The sequence below is a fragment of the Pleurodeles waltl genome, chromosome 5 (assembly GCF_031143425.1).
Source record: "Pleurodeles waltl isolate 20211129_DDA chromosome 5, aPleWal1.hap1.20221129, whole genome shotgun sequence".
Lineage (NCBI taxonomy): Eukaryota > Metazoa > Chordata > Amphibia > Caudata > Salamandridae > Pleurodeles > Pleurodeles waltl.
The window spans coordinates 1,647,290,186-1,647,315,908 of record NC_090444.1 but is presented as its reverse complement, the minus strand read 5'-3'; the positions used below and the strand labels follow the sequence as shown (position 1 = coordinate 1,647,315,908).

The window sequence follows — 25,723 nt, the reverse complement described above, 5'->3', positions numbered from 1 at the left end:
GATTATCGATCTTATCTTAAACTTTAAAACAATGGAGTTATAAGACAGTAAATCATCAGTAAGACAAAACATTCATGGCAACCAATACATCAACCCTATTATATTGATAAAACATAAAAAATAACCTTGAAAAGACATTTCTACACATGCCTAAAACTTCATACTTGCTGTGAAAGAAATAGTCTGAAAAAGGCAAAGAATTGAAATGGTGAAGTCTAAGGTGACAAAATGATAGAAATAGAAGATTCTGAATAAGAACTTTGACAGTGTTCACAACAGTAGCAAGTGCACAGATGCAGTATCTCTAGGGCTAGGCTCCTTCTGGGAGGGAAGTGAGACATGCAATTTAGAACTTTAGGGATCAGATTAATATACTCACTAAAGGTATTCTGTTATACAGGGTGAGGGGAGGAGGCGATTATGGAAGTCTGGAGATCTGAGGGGATGGAGGGAGATGAGGGGTGTATAACTGGGGGTTTCAGAGTGTAGTTGTGAGAAGGTATTGTGGGGTTGGGGGAGAGAAGGGGGCGGACTAGAGCGAACTTTGCTGGTTTCACCAGGCACCATGTGACAGTGAGGAGGAAGAGTACATAACTTACCTTCTCTTGGGCTGGCAGGGTTGGGGCTGATTCAGTTTGCTTTCACCATAGATGTGGTGTCGGCTAAATTTTATCATGGGGTGGGGTGGCAGGTGTGCAGTGGCTAGGTGGGTCGGGAGTTTCGGTGTCAGGTGGCCTGTGTTGCCTGGAGCTAGTGACTGAGGTAAAAGCAGTGGTATAGGCAGGTGAAAGGTGGGCGGTTACCACATTGGGGTTAGGGGTATTGCAGTCAGGTGAGTAGAGTGACTGGCAAAGTAGGGTTATTTGTAGTTGCAAGTGGTTCAGTGAGAGTGACTGAGGGGGAACATTTGGATTATGACTAATGGGCAGTGATGGGTGGGTACAGGTAGGTAGTACTTGATGGGAAAGGCAAGCTAAGGTAGTGTGGTGGGTATGGAGTAGGAGTAGTGAATGAGGGTGGCCTACACACCTGGTATGGAGTGAGCAGTAGTTTCTGGAGTATGAACAAGAGTAGCTATCGGGCAGTTAGTGTGGATTGGAAAGGGGTGTGTAAGCGGCATGGGATAGTGATAGAGGTAGATATTATCGGTTCTATGGCAGAGGTGGATAATGAATGAGGAAGGGGCAGAACTAAAGGTGACCATGTAGTTACTGAGGTAAAGGCAGTCGTGTGAGGACAGGTAGATAGTGAATGAGGTGGAGCATAGATATGAGATGGGCACCTAGTGATAGGGGAGCGGTATTTGATGTTGGTGGGTACCAAGCTACCTCCGCACAAGCTTCTCTTTCCAGAGCGAACACATCAGTTTTTTTTCTTCCAGTGATTGCATGACATTCAGCATCTGCAGAAATCTAGTATGGGGCCTGGGAGAGAGGTGGTTCAGTATACACACCAATGTCCTTTACTGTACCAATCCTCTATCACCATCCCTATACCATGTCACACTCCGAACTCCTGCTATAATCTCATTCCCAGTCCCTTCCTATCCCTGCCGTACTCTCCATTTGTGATGCGCCACTGCCCTGTCAATGTCACATTCTCAGCCTTTATCACATGCCCTATTGCTTTCACACTCCCAATACCTGCTACACCAAATAGAAAATACTTGGCTTTTCAACTGATTCTGTGCCATCTGCCCAGCTCCCAAGTGCCAGGACAATTTCCTGGGTATCTGTTTGCTCTGTTATGAATCCTAATGATCACCACCATCATCTCTGACACAAGTTAAGTCCCTGTTACCCTTTCATCCTTGTCAGACTCCCATCCTTTCCACATTCACCATACTTGTCATGCTCAACATCCGTATCACCACGGCGATCCATCACACTTCAGTAAATGTCATCCTTCCCTGCCTTTGTTACTTTTATAGTCCTTATCACCGTTTCCATTCCTGAAACAGTTTCAGTCCTTGTTAACGCTTGCAGTCTCTATCAAATGCCCTGTCTGTCACATTCCCAAATATTATCATACTCCCCGTCAACCTCTGTCGCGTTCTATCTCTCCAGCCTTGTCACATACTTGAACCTTGCCACACTGTAAGTCTTTCTTACCTTGATAGTCTTCTTCACCCTTCCTATACGTCACACTCCTAAATGCTGTCATGTTCACAATCCCTATTACCTTTGTCCCTTCTCTGATGCACTTCCATACGCTGTCACACTCTGTCACACTCCTTGTTAGTCACTGTTAGAAATGGGGTTTTTGGTTGGCAGTCGGATTACCCCCTGTCCAAGTAAGGACCCTCACTCTAGTCAAGGTAAAGGAGAATCACCCTCAGCTAACCCCGCTCCCCCACTTGGTAGCTTGGCACGAGCATGCAGGCTTAACTTCAGAAGCAATGTGTAAAGTATTTGTACCAACACACACAGTAACTTAATGAAAATACTACAAGATGACACAACACAGATTTAGAAACACAGGAAATATTTATCTAAACAAAACAAGACCAAAACGACAAAAATCCAACATACACAAGTCAAGTTAATAATTTTAAAAGAAAACAAGTCTTAAATCCTTTTGTAAACAGGCAAAACACTGTTAGCGTTGAAAAAAACCTGGGTGGTGTCGAAATAACCCCGCACGGGCGAGTGTGTGTCGAAAAAGGTAAGCAGTGCATTGATTTATTGCCCGCAAGCGAGATCGTGCGTCATTTCTCCTTTTCCGGTCGGGTCGGCGTGCGTCCGTTGTCCTCTCCACAGGAGGGCAATGCGTTGAGCCGGGCAGCACTCGGGTCCGGGAAGACTTTGCATAATTTTTTTTGCGCCCATCAAGGTTTGCATCAAAAATCCTGCCGCGCGGTATCCGAAAAAACATGCAGTGTGGGTTGCGACCTGTCAGCCTCCGTTAGCTGTGTTGTGCGTCGATCTTCCAACCACGCTGCAAGCGGAGCGTCGATTTCAGCCGCGAAACCAGTGACGCGTCGTTTCTCCAGCTGCTCTCGGAATGTGGATTTTCAAGCTTGGTCTGCCAGCTTCACCTGTCAAGGCCCCAGGAACTGGATAGGGCACCACTTGGCAGGGCAGGAGTCTCAGCATAGAGTCCAGGTGCTGTCAGGGGAAGTCTTTGATGGCCCTGAGATTTCAACAACAGGAGGCAAGCTCAGGACAAGCCCTTGGAGATTTCTTCACAAGCAGGAATGCACAACAAAGTCCAGTCTTTGCCCCCTTTCACCAGGCAGAAGCAGCTACTGCAGGTTAGCTCCACAAAGCACAGTCACAGGCAGGTTAGCACTTCTCTTCAGCTCTTCTCAAGGCAGAAGTTCCTCTTGATGTCCAGAAGTGATCTAAAGTCTGTAGTTTTGGGTGCCTTTCTTATACCCATTTTGGCCTTTGAAGTAGGCTTACTTCAAAGGAAAGTCTTTCTTGTTTGTGAAATCCTGCCTTGACCAGGCCAGGCCCCAGACACACACCAGGGGGCTTGAGACTGCATTGTGTGAGGGCAGGCTCAGCCCTTTCAGGTGTAAGTGACTACTCCTCCCCTCCCTCCTAGCACAGATGGCTCATCAGGATATGCAGGCCCCACCCCAGCTCCCTTTGTGTCACTGTCTAGAGAGAGGTGTGAACAGCCCAACTGTCAAACTGACCCAGACAGGGTAGCCACAAACAAGGCAGAGTCACAGAATGATTTAAGCAAGAAAATGCCCACTTCCTAAAAGTAGTATTTTCAAACACACAATCTTAAAACCAACTTTACTAAAAGATGTATTTCTAAATTGTGAGCTCAAAGACCCCAAACTCCACATGTCTATCTGCTCCCAAAGGGAATCTACACTTTAATCGTTTTTAAAGGTATCCCCCATGTTAACCTATGAGAGAGATAGGCCTTGCAAAAGTGAAAACCGAATTTGGCAGTATTTCACTGTCCGGACATGTAAAGCACATAAGTACATGTCCCACCTTTAACATACACTACACCCTGCCCATGGGGCTACCCAGGGCCTACATTAGGGGTGTCTTACATGTAAGAAAAGGGAAGGTTCAGGCCTGGCAAGTGGGTACATGTTAGAAATGGGGTTTCTGATTGGCTAGGGTATGCACCTCAGCCAGACAGAACCGACCCACTCTAGTCAGGTCAAGGGAGTTACACGTCCAACATAACCCCTGCTCACCCCCCCCCCCCCAGGCCTGCACTGGCCCTCCGAATCAGGGGGAGGACCATGGCACTGGCCTTGGCCCACGAGGGACCAACAAGGGATCTGCGGCGCAGGCGAGCCTCCAGTGATCAACAAAGAGCCCTCCGAGGCTCGGCAGGCGAAGGAGAGGCGTCCTCCTCTCCTTTCTGGTGTCCCCGGGGATATGCTTCCCTCGCGCTTTAGTCGAACAGCCTCCCCTCGCTGCGGTGGTGATTCCTGCCACCACAGCGCACTTTTAAAAGCGCTTGAGGTCGCGGCGGTGATCTTCTTGCCACAATCTGGAAGAGCGCTCTTCAAGCGCCAATAACATTACAATAGCAGCGCTTTCCACAGCGCTACTCACAGCTATCTGTGGAAGCACTCCTCGTGTCTGCAGATCATTGGAGGGATCAAGGGCCACAGCACCCTGCCCCTGGGGGACAAGAGTCCTAGGAAAAAGGCCCACAAGGGCAAGGGCCCAGCAACAGGCCAGCACAGAGGATGTAAGCAGGTGGCAAGTCCTTGACAGTGACCAAGCAGGTAACAGGTCAGCATAACAGCAGCAGTCCTTAGTGGTTCCTGGTGAGTCCTTCCAGTCCTTTGTGTCCGGTTCCAAGATGATTCCAAGAGTCTCCAAATTGCGGGGAAAGTTCCCCTGTACTTATAGTCAGTTCTTACAGTGTTTTACAATGGTAGGGAGAGGAGGTTCCAGCCAGTTACAACTGGTTCTGGGAGTGCCCCCTCTCTCCTTCAGCACAGGCTTCAAACATCAGTGGGGGGTAAACAACCCTATTGTGTGAGACAAATGTAGGTGTGCCCCACCTCTCCCTTCTATCAGCCCAGGAAGACTATTCAGTATGTAAATGCACCTCTGTGACACCTCTACCCTCCCTGTGTACAGGCTGTCTGAAAAGTATGCACAAAACCCCAACTGTCACTCTGCCCAGACGTAGATTGGAGTCAAGCTGCAAAAACACCTGAGTCATAAGCAGAGTGAAATGCGCACTTTCTAGAAGTGGCATTTCTGTCATAGTAATAATAAATACACTTACACCAGTAAGCAGCATTTATTATCACCAGCACAACCGCACCAAACATGCCTACGCTACCCCTCATAAATCAGACAATACCTCTTACACATAAGGCAGCGCATTTCGAATGCAATCCTCTGAGAAGGCAGCACTCACAGCAGTGAGACACCAAGTTAGGCTGTTTGTCACTACCAGGACAGGCCACGCAACCTGGCACATGTCCTGCCTTCTACATACATGGCACCCTGCCCATAGGGCTTGCTAGGGCATACCTTAGGGATGACTTACATGTAATAAAAGGGGAGTTCTGGGCCTGGCAAGTAAATTTAGATGCCAGGTCCCTGTGGCAGAAAACTGCGCACACTGGCCTTGCACTAGCAGGCCTGAGACAGGTTTGAAAGTCTGCTTCAGTGGGTGGTGCAAGCAGCGCTGCAGGCCCACTAGTAGTATTTAATTTACAAGCCCTGGGTATAAAGATACCACTGTACAAGGGACTTATAGATAAATTAAATATGCCAATTAGGTATAAGCCAATCATACCAACTTTAGATGGGAGAGCACCTGCACTTTAGCACTGGACAGCAGTGATAAAGTGCTCAGAGTCCTAGAGCCAACAGCGAGAGGTCAGAGTAAATAGGAGGGAGGAGGCAAAGAGACTGGGGATGACCCTACATAAGGAAAAAAGTCCAACAGTGCACTTGCCAAGTCGAATTGGCAGTTTAAATCTGCACACACAGACACTGCAGTGGCAGGTCTGAGACATGATTACAGGGCTACTAATGTGGGCGGCACAACCAGTTCTGCATGCCCACTAGTAGCATTTGATTTACAGGCCCTGGACAGCTCTAGTGCACTGTACTAAGGACTTACTAGTACATCAAATATGCCAATCATGGAAATCCAATCAACAATACAATTTACACAGAGAGCATATGCACTTTAGCACTGGTTACAGCTGGTTAAGTACTCAAAGTTCAAAAGCCAACAACAACAGGACAGAAAAAATGGGAGGCAGGAGACAAAATATTGGGGATGACCCTGCATAAGGGAAAAAGTCCAACATCCACCCTCTCTATTCTCTCCACACCCAACTTATAGCACACTCCCCATCAGCCACACCTTTAGTCCCAGTCACACTCGCAGTGGCTGCCACCCACCATGTCATGCTCACACTTTGTGCCTCAATTTCCCGTCCTTTCTCTGTCATGCTTCCAGACTTATTCATCTTCCTTCCTAACTCTGTTACACTTCTAGTCCCTGCTACACTCTGGTATTTTACTCCCTTTTACTATCACTCTTGTCATTTTGTCACATCCCCAGTCCTTGCCACTCTCCCTTTGCCTATCCCTAACCAAATTCCTCTTGCCCTCATCCTTGTCACACTCACTCCCTGTCACTTCCTGTTCCTAACACCCTTGCCATCCCTGTTGCATTCCCAGTCCTTGCATCTTCCCCATGCATACCCCCTTTCCTGTCCCACTTCAGACCCTACACCTTCCTCATCCCTGTCACTCACCTGTCCTTGTCCCAGTTTCTATAACCTCCCATCCCAGTCACTCACCAGTCCCACTCACACACACCTTCTGTGACTCTTCCAGAAACTGTCACCTTCTGAGTCCCTACTATACTCCCTTTCCTTGTCACCCTCTCCATCACTGCTATACTTCTTATACCTGTCAAACATCTACTCCCTGTCCCATTCACAGTTCTTTCATCCTCTCCACCTCTGTCACACTCCCAAACCTTGTCATGCTGTCACCTCTTTGTCACACTTCAGTACTACACCCCAAACTCCCAATCTTTGTCATCCTCTCTATCCTTGTTACTCAATACACCTTTAGCACCCTTCCCCTCCCTTTCTTACTGTTTGGCACTTTCACACTACCAGTGGTTGCCACCCATCCCTGTCACACTCTGTCCAGAGATTCTGAATCTAGAAAACAAAAGTGACTGGCAATAGACAATATGAGCAAGAGGGGCTTTCTTGGAGTGGCAGAATTAGGCCACCATTTATGCTGCACTGATTGATACTTTCTGCCTGTGTTGCCTAGTATTGCCTGACCTCAGACACTTCGCCTGACCCATTATAAAATGACAATTAGTACAGCCTTATTCAGCTACAGATAATATTGGATTAGATTATGGATTCTTTGTCCATATCAATTATCTGGACCGGTATGTGGGCAGTATCATCCAACAGGAACTACATTGCATTACAGACCAAGTTTGATTGCTTTCACTAGTTGCATTCACATTTCAGTCATTCAATAATGGGCTATGATGTAGGCCTTTGTAGGTTTAGTAATGTCACCCCTTCCACGTCACGTGCGAGCATGCTCAGACTTCAGACTGTCCACAGCATTCATGGGTATGAAGATGGTGGAGGAGTAACTTCTAGATCCAGGCCAGTCCACATCATTTGAATGCATATTCAGTCTCATTAAACAGTCCTTAGTCTTATAGCCCAGTTCAAAAGAAGCCTCAAATCTGAGTTTTTCTTTACACTGGACTGCTATACTCAGGAGTCTGGGCTTGCCTCCACACATTATAAAAGGAGGGTTACAGCTAGACCACCGGTGGGCCACTCCATGTGCATTCTAAGTTTCAGACTCCTGAGGTTGACATCCACCTCCAGAGGAAATGTTTACTTTTCCACATCTTACATATCATATCTGAAATAACCTCTAGGTCAGTGTAACACACTTAGCAGTCTGAACATGCACATATGTGACATATATATAGGTGGTGCCATTTCTAGACCTAAGCCCTCCACATGATACATAAAGCCGGCAATATCTGATACAAGAATTCTAGCTATAGATTCCTTACCTTAGAATTATCCACAGAAGTTAGACTGGAAATTTCTTCATAAGCAGTATCTTTGTGTGCCAGTAGGTGGTGTCGTTTGGCTCCGCATGGCATCTCCTTATATTGCAAGGATGTCAAGAAGGAAGGCTGGATTCAAGCCCTGCAGTGCCTGTCTCCAGCAAATGTCGATGACTGACCCTCACCTTTTGGTGTCTTGAGCACGGTCAAGAGGATCCGGGATTGGTCGCAGAGCCATTGATCTTCTTCCCAGTTAAAGTCGTCCCACTCTAGTAAGTCCCACAAAAAGAAGAAAAGCAAGAAGTCGAAGAGGTCTTTGACTTCACTCCATCCATCAAAGTCATCCGACAATACAAGGGACCTTTGTCATTCAAGCCTGGCCCTGCGGTTGAGCCTGCACCTGGTCCATCTCCGCGCCTCCCTAAGTTTCCGGAAGCTGGAGCAACCCCCGCCCAACTCCAAGAAGTTTATGGGGCCATGCACCTCATGTTTGGGTGACCAGTCCCTGCTGGAGCGCCTTCGGTCCCTACAGGTTTGGGAGGGATCCAATGGGCCTTTGTCACCAGTCTGCCCCTTGGATCCACAGATGAATCTAAACTGGCGCTGGTTAAGCCAACTCGACCCTCCCTGGCGCTGGTCCCACTATCAGTGCTCCCGGTGGCCCCATTCACATTCTTATCTCTGAAATGACAAAGTCGCAGGGGCATCAACTGGAGCCATTCCTTCAGACGTCTAGCCTGAACCCTATTTCTATGGGCTGGGACTTGGGGAAGATTTTGAGGGGCCATTGGACCCTAAAAAATACCAGCCCCTAGATTTCAATCTGGACTGGTGAGGATTTTGTATGATACCAGTGGACACCTCCCCAGATACTCGCTTGGTCTCTTCTCCTACCATGGCTATCGAGGAGGGAGCCTCACCTGCTGTGGTAGTAAAGAGGGCGGCCGAGATCCTAGACCTTCAGCTGCCCTCCATGGCTGTCAAGACTATAGTCTTGCGGGAGGTGCTTCAACCGTGAGTCACCCCTTCAGAACCGATTCTCCCATTTAATGAAGCCCTTACAGATGTCTTGTCTGGGCCTGGTCCAAGCCCTGCTCAGGGACTCCTGTGAACAGGACACTTCCCCGTTGCCATCACCCCACCTCAAGGGACCCCTCTTTCATCACCCAACATCCCATTCCCGAAAGCTAGGTGGTTAAAGCCTCCACTTCCCATGTAAATCCTTGCACATTATTTACCACTCCACCCAGTAAGGAATCTAAAAGGCTGTACACGCTGGGCGAGACAATTTTCTTCTGCCAGCCTGACATTGTGGGCTGTGAACACTGCATGCCTTTTGGAACATTACTCGCATTCCCTTTTGGATTTGGTTGTACAGATGCTATCCATGGTCCCGTAGGAGGCCGGGACATACTCTCCCATGCTATGGCTGATGGGAGAGATGCAGCTGAGTTCACAATCCAATGCAAGCTGGACATGACAACCTCACTAGGCAGAGTGGTTCCTTATTCGATGCCTTACGGCGCCACACCTGGCTGAGGACAAGTGACACTTCAGCGGCTGTCCAAGCTTTGCTGATGGACATGCCCTTTGACGGCTCCTGTCTCTTTGGAGACCAGGCGGACTCTGCGCTGGAGTGCTCCACAGACAGTAGATCTACAGCCAGGTCCTTGGGCTTTTCCATGGCCTCCACTCAATCCCAGTTCGTCCTTCAAGGCCACGGAAGGGACTTACAGCTGCATCTCTACCCGCCCAGCCACCATGGCACATAAGCTTCCCAGCCTGTGCATGGCCGAGGACGCCGCACCCACAGACCATGTGGGTCAGGCAGTCAGAGGTCAGCCCAGTCCACCACTCCCCTGGCAGCCGCAGTCTCTTCAGTTTGCCCTCCGACCACCATGGGCAAACATTGGGCAGCACGATACGCCATCACCTGCACCACTAGACCACTAGGTTAACCAGATTGTCCAAAGGGGCTCACCCTCTCTTTTGTGACCACCCATGCCACCCTCTCATGACAGGCTGACGGAGGACCATATCTCCTTGCTCCACCAGGAAGTGACGACTCTCTTGCAGTTATCCCACCCCCCACACTTTTTGCCTGATATTGATGCTGACTTGACTGAGAGTGTGCTGGGACCCTGCTAACCAGGCCCCAACACCAGTGTTCTTTCACTAAAAATGTACCATTGTTTCCACAATTGGCACACACCTGGCACACACATAAGTCCCTTGTAAAAGGTACCAGTGGTACCAAGGGCCCTGTGACCAGGGAAGGTACCTAAGGGCTGCAGCATGGGTTGTGCCACCCTAAGGGACCTCTCACCTAACACATGCACAGTGTATGTTGGTGGGGAGAAAAAGACAAAGTCGACATGGCATCCCCCTCAGGGTGCCATGCACACAAAACACGGTCTGTGGCATAGGTTAGTCACCCCTCTAGCATGCCTTAGAGCCCTAAGGCAGGGTGCACTATACCACAGGTGAGGGCATAGCTGCATGAGCAATTTACCCCTACAGTGTCCAAGTCCATTCTTAGACATTGTAAGTACAGTGTGGCCGTATTAAGTATATGGTCTGGGAGTCTGTCACAACGAACTCCACAGTTCCATAATGGCTACACTGAATACTGGGAAGTTTGGTATCAAACTTCTCAGGATAATAAACCTACACTGATGCCAGTGTTGGAGCTATTAAAAAATGCACACAGAGGGCATCTTACAGATGCCCTCTGCATTTTACCCAATCCTTCAGGGCAGGACTGACTGGTCTGTGCCAGCCTGCCACTGAGAGATGAGTTTCCGACCCCCTGGGGTGAGAGCCTTTGTGCTCTCTGGTGCCCGAAACAAAGCCTGCACTGGGTGCTTCACACCTTCCCCTGCATGAATTGTAACACCTGGCAGTGAGCCTCAAAGGCTCAGGCCTGGTGTTACAATGTCCCCAGGGCACTCCAGCCAGTGGGCATGTCTGCCCGCGGACGAGCCCCCACTGTTGGCGGCAAGTCCAGAAGGATAATGAGAAAAACAAGGAGTCACCCCCTCAGCCAGGACCACCCCAAAGCTGTCCAGAGCTGAAGTGACCCTCTCCTTGAGAAATCCTCTATCTTGCTTTGGAGGATTAGGACCAATAGGGATAGGGATGTGCCCCCCCGTGGGAGTAGGCACAAGGAGGGTGTAGCCACCCTCAGGGACAGTAGCCATTTGCTACTGCTCCCTGACCCTAACATACCCCTAAATTTAGTATTTAGGGGCGACCCTGAACCCAGATCATCAGGTTTCCAGGCGACCTCTAGAAAGGACTGCTGAGCTGAAAACCCCGCAGAGAAGAGAAGGAGACTCCAACTGACTGGGCCCAGCCCTACCAGCCCCTCTCCTGCTTCGAAAAGCTGCAAGAAAAGAAGCAACGCGTTGTGCAGGACCAGCCACCCCTGAAAAGCCTTCAGCAGACTGCCTGCATCACGAGGACCAAGAAACTCCAGTGGACAGCGGACCTGCCCAAAGAAAAGACCAAGAAACCAACTTTAAAGGGACTCTGACCTCACTCCAGAAGTGTGAGTCTAACTACTCTGCACCCGATGCCCCCAGCCCATGTCCAGAGAAACCAGCTACCCCCAGGTGACTCTGACGACTTGTCCACCCTGGACTGACCTCCCTCCACCCCCACGACGACACCTGCAGAGGGAATCCCGAGGACCCCCCAGACCGCGACTGCCCGGGATGAAGATATCCCACTCCTGGAGAAGCACTGCACCGGTAGCCCCCAGGCCTGTGAGAAACCAGACTACTGGTGCAGGAACGACCAGCAGGCGGCCCTCACCCTTGCCCAGTCGGTTGCTTGCCCGAGAGGCCCCCCTGTGCCCTGCCTGAAGCACCTAAGTGACCCCTGGATCCCTCCATAAAGTTCTATTGAGAACCCGATGCCCTGTTTGCACACTGCACCCGGCCGCCCCGTGCTGCTGAGGATGTGGTTTTTGTGCCTACTTGGGGTCCCTCCAGTACTCCTCCAAACCCCCCTGGTCTGCCCTTCGTCAATGCGGGTACTTACCTGCAAGCAGACTGGAACCGGAGTACCCCCTGTCTCCATAGGCGCCCATGTTATTTTGGCTCCTGTTTGACCTCTGCACCTGACCAGCCCTGTGTTGCTGGGTGCTTGGGGTTGAATTGAGCTCCCCAACTGTGGGCTATCTGTGCCCCGGAGACTGAACCCGTAAGTGTGGTACTTAACTCAGAAACTGTACTTTACTTACCTCCCCCAGGAACTGTTGAAAATTGCACTGTCCACTTTTGAAATGCCTTTTTGCCATTTTAAAGAAAACTGTGTACAATATTGAATCTATTCAAAGTCCTAAGTATTCCTATACAAAGAACCTTTCATTTGATGTACTTAGCTGCTGAATAAATCTTGTGATTCTAAAAATAAATTAACAAAAGAATATTTTTCTTTATAAAAACCTATTGGCCTGGAGTTGAGTCATTGAGTGTGTGTTTTCACTTACTGCTTGTGTGTGTACAACAAATGCTTAACACTACCCTCTGATCAGCCTAACTGCTCGACCACACTACCACAAATAGAGCATTAGTATTATCTATTATTGCCTCAGTCAACCCTCTTGGGAACCCCTGGACTCTGTGCACACTATAGCTCATTTTGATATAGTATATACAGAGGCAGCTTCCCACAGGGGGCCATGGAGAGGATGCCGGTATCAGAAGTAGTTTGTGGTTGCTATTCCAGCTACTTCCTGGTGCCCATGAACGACAACGGCCTTCATCCTATATTAGACTTGCGCCCTCTAAATTTAATCCTTAAAAAAGAGAAATTCAAAATTCTTGCACAAGTCCTGTCTGGCCTAGACGTGGGAGACGGGATGGTGGCATTGTACTTGCAGGATGCATACTTCCACATCCTTGTCCTGCCTGGCCACAGACGTTACCTGTAGTTCACTGTAGGTCACAAGCACTTTCAGTTCACTGTGCTCTCCTTTCACCTTTCCAGCACCCTTTGGTTGTTTACCAAGGTGATGAGCGGTCCCAGCTCATCTGTGGAGATCAGGGGTTCCAGTCATCCACTATGTCGGTGACTGACTGTTGAAGGTGGGGTCATCCAAGGCAATCGTCTCCCACCTCCAGACTATGGCAGACCTCCTGCACTGGCTAGGGTTCACTATCAACATGCCGATGTCACACCTGACCTCTTCTCAGACGCTCCCTTTCACTGGAGCTGTTCTGGACACAGTGGTGTTTCGGGCTTAACCTCCCGAACAGTGAGTCCAGGATATTCAGGGTGATACCGATGTTTCAGGCTTTGTCCTGGATTTCGGTGAGGCTGACTCTGAGGCTCCTGGGACTCATGGCCTTCTGCATCCTACTTGTGACACCCACTGCCTTATATGGGCCCTGCAGTGGGGCCTGAAGTTCCAGTGAGTGCAGAATCAGGGGAATATTTCTGATGTGGTCCAGATCTCAAAAGGGCACTGAAAAAGATTTACCACAGTTGCCTCAGCGGAAGGAGCCCTCTCCCTCTCCCAGCTAGATCTGATAGTGGTCACAGATGTGTCACTCCTGGGCTGGGGCGGTCATCTGGGAGAGGTGGAGATCAGAGGCCTCTGGTCTAGCAGAATCCTGACTCCACATCAACCTGCTGGAGTTCCAGGTGATCCGGATGACATTGAAAGCCATCAAGGAGGTGCAGGTGTTCATGGACAACACCACTGCCATATGGTACTACAACAAAAGGACATTTTGGGGTCGTGGACTCTTTCAAGAGGCCCTGCATCTCTGGACATTGTTGGGGCATATCGCTGGTGGATCAATACCTGGCAGACTCTCTGAATGCCAGGGCAGAATAACAGTTGAAGATGTCTAGTGGATCACAAATGGCGTCTCCATCTGGAGATGAGGCAAGGTGTCTTTCAGCAGTGGGTAGAGCCTTGGTTAGATCTGTTTGCCACCGCTGAGAACACACAATGTCAGCAGTTCTGCGCACTGGACTTTCCAAGACGACTATCGCTCGTAGATGCTTTTCATCTCGAGTGGAGCTCTAACCACCTGTATGCCTTTCCACCCATGCCACTCTTGCCCAGATTTCTCAAGAAGATGAGGAACGACTGGCCCCAAGTCATCCTTGTGCCTCCATATAGAGCTTGGAGAGTTTGTATCCCGAGCTGTTGAGTATGGCCATCGGTCCTCCAATCAGGCTGCCACTTCGGGAGGCTCTTCTGTCCCAGCGCCAGGGGAGGTTTTTTCACCCGAACCTGTCTATGCTCCATCTTCTTGCGTGGAGTTTGAGCAGCTACAGTTGACAGATTTTGACCTGCCTGAAGTTTGCAACGTTATTGTGGTAGTCAGGCACCTCTCTACCAAGACAGTATACGCTTGCTGTTGAGGCAAGTGTGTGGCATGGTGTGCAGAGAAAACGGTAGACCCTCTTTCTGCTTTTCTCTCTCAAGTCCTTCTCTTTATACTTTCTCTTGCCCAGCAGGGCTCTGCTTTGGGCACCCCAGAGGGCTATCTTTCGGCCATTTCAGCCTTTCTGCAGTTGCCTAAACAGTCATTCCTCTTCAAATCCCCTATTGTCCTTAGATTTTATAAGGGTTTGCAACATATTTATGTGCCTTCACACTTCATTGTGCCTCAGTGGGACCTTAGCTTAGTCCTCACATTTCTAATAAATGCTCCCTTTGAGCCACTGCACAACTGTCTTCTCAGGCCCTTTACCTTCAAATCCTCTCAGGCTCCTTACCATCAGATCAGCCTTCTTCGTGGCAGTAACATCTGTCTGGAGGTTCAGTGAGCTTCAGGCTTTGTCATCCAAGCCTTTATACCTGATAATCTATCTAGAAAAGTAGTTAAGTTGATTCTTCGCACTAGAGGTTCCTTTCTGCAGAAAGTGATCACTCCCTTTCATGTTGGCCAATCCATCACCCTGCCTACCTTTGATGCTCCACAGCATCCCTCCAAGGAAGAGGTGCAACTTCACCATCGAGACCCAAATAGAGTGTTGTTCTACCTTGACCAAGAGAGTTCCAGGTGGGCAACCAACTTTTCGTGTTTTTTTTTTAAGCAACAAAGGGAAAGGCCATGCAGAAACAGACCGTCTCCAGATGGGTCATGCTCTTCATTACGATCTGCTACGCACTGGCCAAGAAGCAACCCCCTGAGGGTTTGTGTGCTCATTCCACCAGAGCCAAAGCTAGGATCACTGCATTGGAACACGGAGTTCCACTCCTGGACATCTGCTAGGCCTCCCTTCACCAAGCACTACTGCCTGAACAGTCAGGTACGCTGGGATGGGCATTTTGCCTGTTCAGTCCTGCAGGACTTCTTAGAGAGAATCGGTTTTGGAGACCCACCTCCAGGGAGGTATTGCTTTGGTATCTATTCTGTGGTAAGGTATCTGTGGCTAGAATTCCTTATCAGATGAAAAAGTTACTTACCTCAGGTAACGCCTTATCAATTAGATACTCTGTCTAGCCGTAGAATCTTGAGCCTTAGAATCAGCGTCTTGAGACCCTAGCGCAGCGCCTTAAGACCCTAGCGGGTGACTAGCCATGCTTTGCAAGCATAGTGATTGATTGAATCTTTACCGATCGACCCATCCGGCCTGCTCTGTGAATGGATTTCTTGGGACAGGGCTTTTCCCTTTCAGGGCCTAATTTTCGACACCAATGGTCAGTGTTCTATGTGGGTCTGTGCTCCTGCATGGAAAGTTACAAAAAGAAACTGATGTCAGCACTCTGGTGTGGTGCCTATAAAAGACACCCCTTGTGTGACTTCTTGCACAGATGCTGGCATGCAGAGCCGAACAACGGCACTGACCGGCACGCAGGGGCACTGCTCATGGAAAAAATTCCAGATCCTGTCTGATGCCTGGGGAAAATTCTACGATAAGGAATCTGCAGCTAGATAGACTATATCAGATAAGGCATTACAGAAGGTAAGTAACTTGTTCTTTAATTCACATTTTTTAATTAATTCATGAAGCCACCTGGTGTGATGATGCACTGCACCATGTTTCCAGCAGCAGGATTGAAATGGAAGTACTGTTGATAGAAACATTTATTTTCCTAATGTACACCATTGCACTATAATTTGCTTCTTACCAATTTGGGAGAGTATTATTAGTTTGTAGCTCTGTGTTCATTGCATATTTATATTATGTTTTATATGATCGTAAGGTGAAGACAATGGCGTGCATTTATTATTTAAAATATTTTTACACCTCAGGATATGGTTAACAGGAGAATTTCTATGGACATGATGCTCAAGATGGCTGATTCACAACGATTCCGGCAATTTATTTTGCTCACTCCACAAAGTATGAGGTAAAAACTGTTTTTCATAGGACATGCTGAGCTACAGTATATTACAGTATTCCTTTCAATCAGTTTAACAAAAATTATCTTTATGATGGCCCAGTGTTATAAATCGGATCAAAATTAGCCTTTATTTTTATTCTTGTAAATTAGAAATGTTCACTCGACAACCCTTTACTGTTATTATATATTTACATACATTATATGCATTGTATGTATGTGGGCTTTCTTAGTAACAAGGCAGTGGAACGGTGTATGCAATTCATAGCGCCAACAAAAAGTCAGGGTTGGGATGTGGGAGGATGAATTACACCTGGGGCAGATGTTTGGAATTAGAATTTTTTGCTGAGCAGTACCCTGCACGCACCGTCGGGTGGCGTCGTTCAGATTCACATGGCGTCGTCAGCATCGTTGGAGCTGACTGTGATGTTTCGGTCGCCTATGAAGGCACCACCCTGGCAGGCGTACATCAGTTCTTTTCCTTCCACACCGGATAAGTGCAGGTCTGGATTCGAGCTACCCTCTACCTTTTTTGGCAGGCCTTTTTCAACCTTTTTGTCGAGTCTTTTGCAGTCTGTGCAGGATGTCATCAAGGAAACCGTGTGGTGCCTGCCATTGCGCCATGTCAGTGACGGACCCCCATCAGGTATGTCTCTGGTGCCTCGACAGAGAGCACAACTGGACCTAAAGTTCCAGTGGGCGCAGCATCAGGGGAATCATGCTGACACAGTTCAGATCTCGAAGAGAACTGAAAAAGACCTGCAGTGGTGGTTAGTGAACTACGATTGGGTCAAAGGCAGACTCTTCTCCTTTCCCCAGCCAGATTTCACAGTAGTGACAGATGTGTCACTTCTGGGATGGGGCGGCCTTCTGTGAGAGGCAGAGATTAGAGGCCTCTGGTCTCCGTTGGAATCAGGACTCAATAGCAGTTTACTGGAGCTCTGGGCGATCCGACTGGCATTGAAAGCATTTCTTCCCATTGTAAAATGGAAGATAGTGCAGGTATTCAGACAACACCGCCGCAATGTGGTACTAGAACAAGCAGGGCGGTGTGGGGGTCGTCGACCCTTTATCAAGAGGCTCTACGTCTCCGGACATGGCAGGAACAGCAGGGCATAACCCTGGTAGTTCGAGGGCGGCCAAACTCAGCCGTTGGTGCCTAGCGTACCACGAATGGTATCTCCACCTCGGAGGTGGCGCAATAACTCTTTCAGCAGCGGGGAGAACCTTGGTTAGATCTGTTCTCCTCCGCAGAGAACGCGCAATGTCAGCAGTATTGCTTCTCATTGTGAGTGGAATTCATGCCTCCTGTATGCCTTTCTGCCCAGAGTTTTCAAGAAGATCAAGAACAACCAGGTCCTAGTAATCCTAGTGGCTCCATATTGGGCAAGGAGGGTTTGGTATCCCCAAGCTTCTGAAAAATAAGAATCAATCCTCCAATCAGGTTACCCCTTCGGAAGGATCTTCTGTCGCAGCAGCAGGGGAATGTTCTCCACCCGAAACTGTCAACTCTGGTCTACATGCGTGGAGATTGACCGGTGAGAGTTTATGGTTCTTTGACCTTCCTTCCTAAGTCTATAAAGTTATTTTGGCAGCCATGCGTCCCTCCACTAAAATGGTACACGCCTGCTGTTGGAAACGCTTTGTATATTATTGTACATAAAGGCCTATTGATCCTCTTTCTGCTTCTCTTTCTGATATCCTTCACTTTATATTATCCCTTGCTCAGCAGGGTTCTGCCTTGGATACTCTCCATGGCTATCTTTCTGCCTTATCGGCATTTCTTCAGCTACCTGATCAGCCTTCACTTTTCAAATATCCAATTGTACAAAGATTCCTCAAATGGTTTGTACATGTGTTTCCCCCTACTCCCTTTGTTATACCCTATTGGGACTTAAATCTGGTCCTCACATTTCTTATGTGTGCTCCTTTTGAGCCCTTACATAACCGTCCCCGCTGGCTGCTCACCATCAAAATAGCCTTCTTAGTGGCAGTAACATCTGCCAGGAGGGTGAGGGAGATGCAGGCTCTTTCATCCAAGCCTCCATATCTCACTAGGTTCCCAGATAGTTGTTCTCATGACTCATGCCTCTTTACTCCCCAAGGCGGTGACACCATTCCATCTGGGTCAGAATATCACCCTGACCACCTTTACTCCAACGAATCCCTCTAAAGAAGAGGAGCGACTCCACTGGCTGGACCCAAAAAGAGCGTTGTCGTTCTACCTTGACCGCACAAAAGAGTTCCGGGTGGATGACCAACTCTTTGTGAGGTACGTGGGAGCAAAGAAGGGTCAGACAGTGCAAAAGCGAACCATTTCGTGCTGGGTTGTTCTCTGCATCAAGATCTGCTAAGCATTGGCCAGGAAGCAGCCTCTTGAGGGCTCATTCTATCAGGGGCAAAGCTGCTACCACTGCACTAGCTCGGGGGGTTCCAGTCCTGGATATCTGTCAGGCAGCAATGTGGGCATCCTTGCACATCCTTGCACATGTTTGCAAAACATTACTGCCTGGACAATCAGGTACGGCGGGGCAGACACTTTGCCCATTCGGTCCTACAGGAGGTTATAGTTTAAGTAGAGGTATCCACAGCCAGGAGCTTATGGCTTGGGTATCTATTCAAAGGTAAGCAATCTACAGCTAGAAGTCTCTATCAGAAGAACAAGTTGCTTACCTTCGGTAACGCATTATCTGGTAGAGACTCTACCTAGATTCAGGTTCCTTACACCTACCCATGCCTCCCCGCCCTCGGATATGTCTATTAGGGTTAGGGTTTATCCCTTTTAGGGCCCTAGTTTTGCACAGATGAACTGTTGGTTCTATCCATGACTGCGCTTCTGGCGTGGAAGTTCATGGGTAAAAGAACTGATGTACATGCGTCGGGGTGGTGCCTTTATAAGCGACCGTGATGTCACAGACAGCTCTAAGGATCCTGACAACGCCACACCGATCTGAACAACACCACCTGACGGCGTGTGCCGGGTACTGCTCAGCAAAAAATTCCGGATTCCAAGCTGACACCAGGAAATTCAAAGGTAAGTAATCTGCATCTAGATAGAGTCTCTACCAGATAATGCGTTACCGAAGGTAAGTAACTTGTTCATTTGGCGTACTGGTGCCTCCTTATAAGTCCCTAGTATATGGTACCAAGGTACCCAGGGCATTGGGGTACCAGGGGTCCTCCATGGGCTGCAGCATGTATTATGCCATCCATGGGGAGCCCATGCAAAGTGTATCTGTAGGCCTGTCATTGCAGCCTGCGTGAAAGAGTGCATGCACCCTTTTTACTGCAGGTCACAGCACCAGGTCACTGTAAGTCACCCCTATAGTGGGCCCTCTTAGCCCAGAGGGCAAGGTGCAGGTACCTGTGTTTGAGGGCACTCCTGCATGAGCAGAGGTGCCCCCATGAACTCCACCTCCATTGTCCTGGACTTTGTGAGTGCGGGGAAGCCATTTTACACATGTACTGGACATAGGTCACTACCTATGTCCAGCTATAACGGTAACACAGAACCTGGGCATTTTTGGTATCAAACATGTTTGAATCATACCCCAATACTGTTGGTATTGTTGTTCCATGCACTCTTGGGGCTCCATAGAGGACCCCCCCAGCATTGCTCCTACCAGCTTTCTGGGGGTTTCTGGGCAGCCCACGCTGCTGCCACCCCTCAGACAGGTTTCTGCCCTCTAGCCTTTTGAACAGCTCAAGCCCAGGAAGGCAGAACAAAGGATTTCCTCTGGGACAGGGAGGCAACACACTCTCCCTTTGGAAATAGGTGTTACATGGCTTGGGAGGAGTAGCTTCCTTCAGCCATTGGTATGCTTTGAAGGGCACACTTGGTGCCCTCCTTGTATAAACCAGTCTGCACTGGTTCAGGAACCTCCATTCCCTGCTCTGGCACGAAAGTGGACAATGGAAACTGGAGTGACCACTCACCTGTCCATCACCACGTCGGGGTTGGTACCCAGAGCTCCTCCAGGTGCCCCCTTGATTCTGCCATCTTGAATCCAAGGTGGGCAGAGGCCTCTGGAAGCATCTGAGTGGCCAGATCGGGCAGGTGACGTCACAGCCCTCTCCTGATAGGTGGTAACCTAGCTAGGTGACCAATCCCCCTTCCAGGGCTCTCTAGGTCCTCCCTCTTGGGTGTGTCCTCAGATTCGACGGCCAAGAGTCCATTAGGACTCTTCTGCACTGTTTACTTCGACTTCTGGGCACTGAAACCGCAACTGGAACCTACAGTCTGCAGTGACAGCCACGACTCTGCTCTGCAACATTGTTTTTCTGGCTCATTCCAGCAACTGCAACATTTCCCCAGCTGTGCATTCTCTAGGGGCAGCAAGTCTTCAGTCTGCTGAAGAAGCAAGAAGGAATCTTCCTTGGAGTGAAGGAGTCACTCCCCTGCATCCGTAAGCACCAACTGCAATGACCACCTGCGTGGATCTCCTCTCTCTTCCTGAGCTGCGTGGATCCTGCATCACAGGTGGTTGTTTCAAGTGGTCATCTTGGCCAGCTGTCCAACTTTGGTGAAGGTAAGCCCTTGCCTTCCCATGCTGGACAGTACCCCTATACACCACATCTATTACAGCTACCAAGCCTTGTTGGTATCTCCTCCAAGGGATCAGAAGGCTCTGTGTAGCCCCAGCACTCTTCCCTGTGACACCCAGCCCTCTGTGTGCTCCTCCTGCGACGTGGGATTCGCCTCAGGAGTGCTGTGTAGGCCTGTCTGCGACTCCTGGGCTCCTTGCGTGTGGGTTTTCTGTGGGGGCTGCTGATTCTTCTTTGGACTCTCTGCACTGCTGAGGGTCACCTGGGACTCCCCCCGTGGGTTGAGTCCCCCTTGGACCTTGCTGGACCCCGGCAGCTCCTTTTCCTCCAACTGAAACATTTACCTTTGCCAAGTCTTGGTGGTGGTTTTTCCACACCACAGACTGACTGCAATCCTTCACCCGGCGTGGGACGTCCACTGCATCATCCAGGAACCCTTCATCTGCTCCAGTGCTGCATTGTTGATCGTCAATCAACTCCTGCATCCACAGACGGGTGGATAGTGGCTCCTGCCACCACCGGACACTCCAACTGGATTTGGTCCCCTTCTTTTCCAGGTCTTCCTCTTCCAGGATCCACCTTTGGTTTCTTGCAGTCGTGTCTGGGTCTTGCAGTCTCCTTCTTTGAAATCCTGTGGGTTGGTTTGGGTGGAACCAGTAACTTACCTGTTTACTCCTGGTTGCTGGGAGGTACTCTATTACCTACCTTAGGGGTTTCTAAGTTCCTCCAGACCCTCTACCGATTCCACTTCCTTGGTTGGGGACCCAGCCTTCGTATCCACTTTTGGACTCTCCCTTGGGCTTCAGTATTGCCTATTGCTTTTCACTGTTTTCTTTTACTTTTTATGCCTATTTCTGATTACTACTCTACAAACAATAGTGTGTTTACTTACCTCCTATTGGAGAATTGCCTATCTAGTATTTTAGTATTTGTGTCACTAAAATAAAGTAACTTTATTTTTGTAACACTGGTTGGTTCTTTCATGTATGTGAGTGCTGTGTGACTACAGTGGTATTGCATGAGCTTTGCATTTCTCCAGGATTAGCCTTGGCTGCTCATCCACAGCTACCTCTAGAGAGCCTGGCTTCTAGACACTGCCTACACTTCACTAATCAGGGGATACCTGGACCTGGTATAAGGTGATAATACCTTAGGTATTCACCACACACCAGGCCAGCTTCCTATAGGCGTTTTCTTGCATTACCATTCTGTGCCTCTGCATGCCTGTGGAATCCACCTCTGGGTCAGACTGACAGGCTGTTTGTGAATTCCCTCTAGACAGTGACACAAAGGGAGCTGGGGAGTGTCCTGCTTATCCTGATGAGTCTCCTGGGCTAGAATGGGGAGCGAGGAGCAGACACCTGCACCTGAAAGGGCTGTGCCTGTCCTCACACACAGTGCAGTCTCTGACCCCTTGGTGTGTGTGGGGCCAGGCCAGGGCAAGGCAGGATCTTGTCAACAACAGAGACTTTCCTTTGAAGTTTGCTTACTTGAAAAGGCAGAAATGAGTATAAATAGTGGACCCAAAACCCAAGATTTTTAGATTACTTCTGGATCAAGAGAAACCTCTGCCAAGGGGAAGAACTGGAGGAGTAGTACTGCTCCTTTGCCTGTGAGTGTGTTTTGCTGGGTTGACCTGCAGTTGCTGCTTCTACATGGGAGAGGACAAAGACTGTGTTCCCCCCTGTCATGCATTGGTATGTGGTTTACAATGTCAGGGACTATGGTTTGATTAAATATAGGGAAATTAACAGTACTCCAAAACGTATCTGTTATAACGCAGGCCTCTAGAAGTTCCTCCCATGCTTTCGCTCTAAGATTTTTTTTCTGTGTGTTCATGGCAGCCTTATAGACTGAGCGACCAGTGGTGACTAGAGTTTTATTTTGAGGTTTCTATTTTAAGGCTCTGATTAATTCTCTGAGAGCTTCAGGGTAAGTGCTATCAAACCATCTTGACAAGGGGGGTCAATTTACTCCTTGACTTGGTTAGTGAAGGAGCTAATATGCTGAAACACCGCCATAATCTGTTCTGGCTGTGCACCCGCTTTTAAACAGGGGTAAAAATCCTGCAACATTTTTATAAAAATCATCTGACTTTATCCTCGCCCATTTAATGCTGCATCCCTGATCCTTTATGGCTACAGAACTATTAAATTTGAACATTTCCTTATGCTGTTTCTGCTTCCAATAAAAAACGGCCATTAGAAGATTGTATTTGCTCTGGCCATCCCACTTCACTCTCTAGTCTAGCGAAGAGTGGTACAGACTCGCTGTAACAAAAATATAATCTTTTATTGAAGAAGACCCTCTACCTACAAGGGTGGGAATAGTACCAAACTCCTCATCCCCTCATCTTTGTTTCATGGGCAGAAAATGTTTTTCATTCATCAATTAGTTGTCTCGATGGGTCACACATTCCTCATATTGCCTCATATTAAAATCGCCCATCACCACATAATAATTTCTACCTCTAAAAAAAAATCTGCTTAAAAATTCATAAGAATTAACGGTGCTGCACAAGTAGGGGAATATGTCTCAGTCCTCTCTAGTGTACAGTTTACAGCTAAAGCTGTGAAAATCATCAATCCCCCTTTAACTCTATTATACATGGATGAGAGGGGGCAGGTGTATGGAATGAGGTATATTCTTCCAACATAAAATCACTTTTTTTCATCCCATGTTTCTTAAAGGCATATAATCTGATAACCCACAAGGAAATTACACCACTGTGCGTCCCTCTTCTTGGTCGCTAACCCTGCTGTATTCCAGCGTACTATTTTGAGTGAATTGTGTCCAGAGCATGTGCCTACACTATCATTTCTGGGATGTATGGTTCTAACCAGATGCGCTAGGGAAGACCAATTCTTTGAGTAGTACCCACCCTGAAACCATTCATGTTTCCTCTTAAACCCTTTGTGATGCCACAGTAGGCTCTTAATGGGGTCTCCTCACTTTTTCTTATGGGCACCTTCTTTGAACAGATGTAGAGGCGCCCTCTATATCTCCTAACTTTGAAGAATTTTTTTGTCATTGCGATAACTTTGCCTGAACGTGTGAGTGAACTTCATGTTTTTTAACTCCAGCCGCCCTACACCACCTTCTTTCAGGACAAACTGGTACTAAATAGTAAAGTGGCCTTTCTAGCAAAAGTTGTGACTGCCCCTTTCCGGTCAAACAGCCAATCACATTTCCACCATTCTTTGCTCCACCTCACCAGTTCAAGGAGGAAAGACTCAATGGTTTTGACCTCAAAATTATGCTGAGATTTTACATCAATCTTCCCAGATACCACTGGGTGGACAGTCATCTACTTGTGGGGTTCTCTGGGGCAAAGAAAGGCAAGAAAATGTAGGAAAGTACTTTGTACAAATCAGTTGTCCTTCCCATTAAGATCTTCTACACACTGGCCATGAGCAGCCTTTAGAAGGACTGAAAGCCCATTCCACCAGGGCTAGCGCTGCTGCCCCCGCCCCCTGGCTTCACTGGCTTCTGGGGCATTGAGTCCCCGATTCAGGCAGCTGGCTGGTGGCAGTTTTAAATCGTCCCGCGTCGCTTGAGCTCCGAGAGTGCTTTAAGCGCGTCGAGGATTGCCTGCCCCACCCCCTGGCTTCACTGGCTTCTGGGGCACAGAGTCCCCGATTCAGGTGCTGGCTGGTGGCAGTTTTAAAACGTGAAATCGAATTATGCATGTCTGAGGATGAGGCGATTTTTGTATTATTATAGATTTGCTGCATTCGCCAAATAATCCAACATCTGCCACATATTCCTCATATTTAATTCAAATGCTTCAAAAGTAACTAAAAACGCAGCAAAACATGTTTCTGCGCAGTGGAAGACGCTTTACAAAGTGGATGTCACCTTTCTGTTACCTGTTGCTATATTTGGGTACTACACTGATACTAATGGGGTGCAACTAATGCCCAGAGTGTGTTAACAAGTTTAAAAAGGACAAAATAATTAAGTAGTACTATCACAAAATGCATCACAGTACGCCACATAATTTGCCTTTTCTTGACACATAATTTACTCAACACTGCTGCACAAATTGGCTCTCCTCTGACGCATAATTTCAGTGTGCCTACTTAAGCAAAGAGGTTCACAAAATGTAGGAGTCACATGTCACCCATACTGGTGGGCGTCATTTGTTACGAGTGCTTAGTCTGAAGATTTACAGACACAGGATTTAAAACATAACATAGTGATTGGAGTTGTTTTTGCTAATAAGTCAATATTATTATCCAAAGGAATCCTATTTAGCAACCTTACAATAATGAAAGATTAAAATAAAATAATGAAGGATATACACCTATGCCTAGGATTGTATCTTATGAACTGCGATTAACAAAAATGTCCCTGTGACAAAAACAATAACCGATGAAGTTGTTGTGCTAAAAAAAACAATTCTTTGATCTGCATGTCACACATTGTGCTTCCCTGGAGGTACACTATCCCACTGTGCTACTTTATGATGAACCAAAAGGGGCCAAACAGAATTATAGTGGGCAATACAAGTCTATGCAAGGCGCGGGAGGAGCTAATGTAGGCCATTGAGTTCACAGCAGGAGTGCAAGCTAGCCCCTGTTGTGAATGTTGTAGGGAGACAGCGCAGCACCCTTCAGTGTCCAAAATTACAGACAAAAGGCATCCATGAATAGAATCATCATGGACAACGGACACGAATCATAAATTATGGACTGCTGTGTGAGGTCACAGACCCTGTGCCAGAGGGCCCTGCACCTCTGGAAATAGCTAGACCACCAAGGAACTTTCTTGGTGGTGAGCCAATTGGCATGATCTTTGAATGCCAGGGTGGACAAGCAGATCACGAGTGTCAAT

At 48.2% G+C, this 25,723-nt stretch overlaps 1 protein-coding gene across 2 annotated transcripts in view; it reads left to right on the top strand.

The window, feature by feature from the left end:
• The window catches only part of SMC6 (structural maintenance of chromosomes 6), a 610,138-nt gene that overhangs the window by 569,796 nt on the left and 14,619 nt on the right, over nt 1-25,723 (top strand). For both annotated transcript variants that reach the window (XM_069235972.1, XM_069235971.1), the window contains exon 26: nt 16,254-16,351. In XM_069235972.1, coding sequence (XP_069092073.1) covers nt 16,254-16,351 — 98 coding nt within the window. The remainder of the gene's footprint in view (nt 1-16,253; nt 16,352-25,723) is intronic.